Here is a 3,763-nt window from a genome sequence, read left to right as displayed (position 1 = left end):
CCCCACCCGTCCTCACCCACAGCTGAGGGCAGCCCACCCCTGACCCGCCTTCACCCACAGCCAAGATGAGTTCACCCCCACCCTGTCCTTCACACAGCATATGGGACAACCCACCTTCACCCGTCTCCCATTCTGTTCACCCCTCGCTTGTCCTCGCCCAGACCCAGGAATATCCACCCTTCACCTGTCCCCTGCCCCATGCTCACCGTGCCCACTCTCGGAGTTCCTGCTTCGACAGTGAGTGTCCGCCACGGAGGGTCACCACAGCAGTGACCCGCTGCCCCCACGTCACATCAGGAACCCCAATCACAGCCACATCTGTGGGCAGAAGCACAGGTGAGTCCGCGGGGAGCTGCTTGGAGGAAGCTGACGTGCAGGGAGCAGAGCGTGTAGGCCCAGGTGCGGCTCGGAGCACCTGCCGCACCAGGGCTGCTGCCCTCCCAGGCCCGACTGGGCACCGGCATGCATGTGGGTGAGGCGGCCGCGAGAAGGCTGGGCAGGGCAGCTTCTGCCAGGCAGCACCTTCCTCTGCCACGGGGGCGAGCCGGGCTCAACGCCTCCAGGGCACCTGCAGCCCCAGACTGCCTGGACACGGGGCAGGCCGCTCACCAGTGATGCTGGGGTGGGCCAGCAGGTGGCGCTCGATCTCCAGGGCACTGAGCTTGTAGCCGCCACTCTTGATGATGTCCACTGACGTCCGCCCTCGGATCCAGTATCTGCCATCCTTGAACACGACTGTGTCACCTGGAGAAAGAGCGGGCTGTTGGTGGCAGTCCTCTGTGACACCTCTAACACTGGTGAACGTGTGGTCACCTGAGAGCAGACTGATAGGGAGGCTTCATTCCCAAACAGCGGGCTCCTGGGGTCACAAGAGTCTGACCCAGACTGTGCAGGGTCCTGGTAGCCCTGAGGGGATGGGCAACTACAGGTGCATGACATCTGCCCATCACTATGATGACAGCGTCTCTGCTCTGGGGTCATGCTGCAGGGTGGGGTCCTGTGGTCCTCGCTTCCCTGACCATGGCAATCTAGTCAGCAGGGCCTGGGAGTTGCCTAGACTGTCCGATGTCATGACTATTTGCTGGATGGTCTGGTGGTGTTTTCCGCGGTCCTCAGTGACATCCTCACTGACATCCTTAGTGAACACCACCACCAACATCCTTAGCAAGTGTCCTGATGTCCTCACATCTTCATCGACATCCTCACCACTGTCCTCGCCAATGTCCTGACCCATCCTCACCAATGTCCTCAGTGAGTGGGCTCACTGTCATCTTCATCGACATCCTCACCCACGTCCTCCCCAATGTCTTGACCACTGTCCTCAGTGAATGAGCTCACTGACATCTTCATTGATAGCCTCACTGATGTCCTCACCACTGTCCTCAGTGAGTGAGCTCACTGACATCTTCATCGACATGCTCACCACTGTCCTCAGCAACGTCCTTACTGATGTCCTCAGCGAGTGTGCTCACAGACATCTTCATCAACACCCTCCACAAGTGTCCTCAGTGACATCTTCACTGATGATGAGGCTTTGAAGCCAATGGTGGCCAGTCTGCTTTGGTGCTGTCCCCGGAGAGTCCTTCCATCCATTCACCTCAGATCCGTAAGCAAATCTTCCCAGTGGTCGGAAGAAGTCTATTCCTCCATATCTCAACAGCAGACGGTGGATGGGACTGTAGGGTTTTACAGGATCTGCAGACTCAGCTTCCTCCTGAATGGTGAGATGAATGTGGGCCAGAGCAGGGACAGGCTGGCCACCAGTGCACAGCTCTGTGCAGAGCTGGCTGTGTGCAAAGATGGACCAGGACACAGGCAGGAGGTCCTGAGTGTGTGTCCCCTCTGCAAGCAGAGATCGCCATGAAGCAGAGCTCTGGAGAGTGCTGTCCAGGGATCCCAAATAAGGTGCACAAACTCAGATTTCTCCAGGGCCCTTCTGACTCACGGGCAGACCTGGTCCACACACCTGCACTGCGACTCTCCACAGCACCTCCCCATGGGTGCTCGGGGCACACTGCACTCAACACGAACACCACCAACCATTTAAGAAGGGGAAGAAAATAAACCCACACACTCACGGTCAATTGATTCCTTGTTCGGTGCTAGTTCACACGTTGGACCAAGAACAGCTTTTGAACAGATGGTGCTGAGCAACTGATCATGCACAAGAGGGAAGCTGAACCCCTATCTCACACCATACGTGGAAATTAACTCAGAATGGATCAAGCACTTAAATGTAAGAACCAAAACCATGAAACTCTTGTTGTTGTTGTTGTTGCTAAGTGCCGTCAAGTCGTTTCCAACTCATAGCAACCCCATGCACAGCAGAACGAAACACTGCCCGATCCCGCGCCAGCCCCACAATCCCTGCTATACTTGAGCCCATCATTGCAGCCACCGTGTCAATCCATCTCGTTGAAGGACTCCCCCTCTTTCGTCGACCCTCCACCCTACCAAGCATGACATCCTTCTCCAGGGAATGGTCCCTTCTGACAACATGACCAAAATAGGTGAGACGAAGTCTGGCCATTCTTGCTTCCAAGGAGCATTCTGGCTGCACTTCCTCCAGGACAGATCTGTTAGTTCTTTTAGCAGTCCAAGGTACTTTCAGCATTCTTTGCCAGCACCACAACTCAAAAGCATCAACTCTTCTTCGGTCTTCCTTATTCATTTTCCAGCTCTTGAAACTCTTAGAGTGGGGTAATGCTTCAGGATCTAGTTTTAACAATGCATTTCAGAGATGACACGAAAAGTGTGCACAACAATAGTCTAAAAGTGGAAACCACCCAGTGTCCATCAATAGATGAGGGATAAACAAAATGTGATACATACACACAGTGGAAACTGCTCAGCCATAATGAGAAATCAAGTCCTCATACACATGACCACATAGATGAACAATGAAGACACTGTGCTGAGTGAAATAAGTCAGCCACAAAAAGGCAAATATTGTATGACTCCACTTCTGTGGAATACCCAGAGCAGGCCAATGCATAGGGACCATGTGTTAGTGGTTACTGAGGGGGGCGGGGTTCCAGAGCAGACTAATGCATACGGACCAACCAACGTTTGTTAGTGGTTACGGGGGTGTGTGTGTGTTTCCAGAACAGGCCAATGCATAGGGACCATGTTAGTGATTATTGAGGGGGGGGGTGTTCCAGAGCAGGCCAATGCATAGGGACCGTGGGTTAGTGGTTACTGGGGCAGGGGGTTCCAGAGCAGACTAATTAATGCATATGGACCAATGTTTGTTAGTGGTTACGGGTGTGTGTGTGTTTCCAGAACAGGCCAATGCATAGGGACCATGTTAGTGCTTATTGGGGGGGGGGTGTTCCAGAGCAGGCCAATGCATAGGGACCATGGGTTAGTGGTTACTGGGGCGGGGGGTTCCAGAGCAGACTAATGCATATGGACCAACGTTTGTTAGTGGTTACGGGGGTGGTGGTTTCCAGAACAGGCCATTGCATACGGACCAATGTTTGTTAGTGGTTATTGGGAGCGGGGGCGGAGAAGGAGGGATAGGACATCACTATTCAGGAAGCACTGAATTTCTGCTTACAATTATGAAATACACTGGGGATGGTGGCCCAACATAATTCATGTAACCAGTGTCACTGAATTGGATGTGGGAAAGTGCTGAACTGGCAAAATGCTGTTCTCTCTGTTTTTAAAATAATAAAAGCGGAAAGGGAGGGCCATCCGAGAATGTGGGACCTACACTCGCAGCACAGGAAGCTGCTTCCTGTCCAAGGTACATGTGAGC

At 53.5% G+C, this 3,763-nt stretch overlaps 1 protein-coding gene across 1 annotated transcript in view; it reads right to left on the bottom strand.

Annotated features, from left to right (window-relative positions):
• Nucleotides 1–3,763, bottom strand: part of ACSF3 (acyl-CoA synthetase family member 3) — a 44,698-nt gene that overhangs the window by 6,979 nt on the left and 33,956 nt on the right. The window contains exons 7-8 of the mRNA XM_007939233.2: nucleotides 610–744; nucleotides 207–318 (exon numbers count right to left, since the gene is read on the bottom strand). Of these exons, the coding sequence (XP_007937424.1) occupies nucleotides 207–318; nucleotides 610–744 (247 nt within the window). The remainder of the gene's footprint in view (nucleotides 1–206; nucleotides 319–609; nucleotides 745–3,763) is intronic.

The sequence above is a fragment of the Orycteropus afer genome, unplaced genomic scaffold, assembly GCF_000298275.1.
Source record: "Orycteropus afer afer isolate SDZICR_OR568_19922 unplaced genomic scaffold, OryAfe1.0 scaffold00057, whole genome shotgun sequence".
NCBI lineage: Eukaryota > Metazoa > Chordata > Mammalia > Tubulidentata > Orycteropodidae > Orycteropus > Orycteropus afer.
This window is presented reverse-complemented; position numbering and strand designations above follow the sequence as displayed.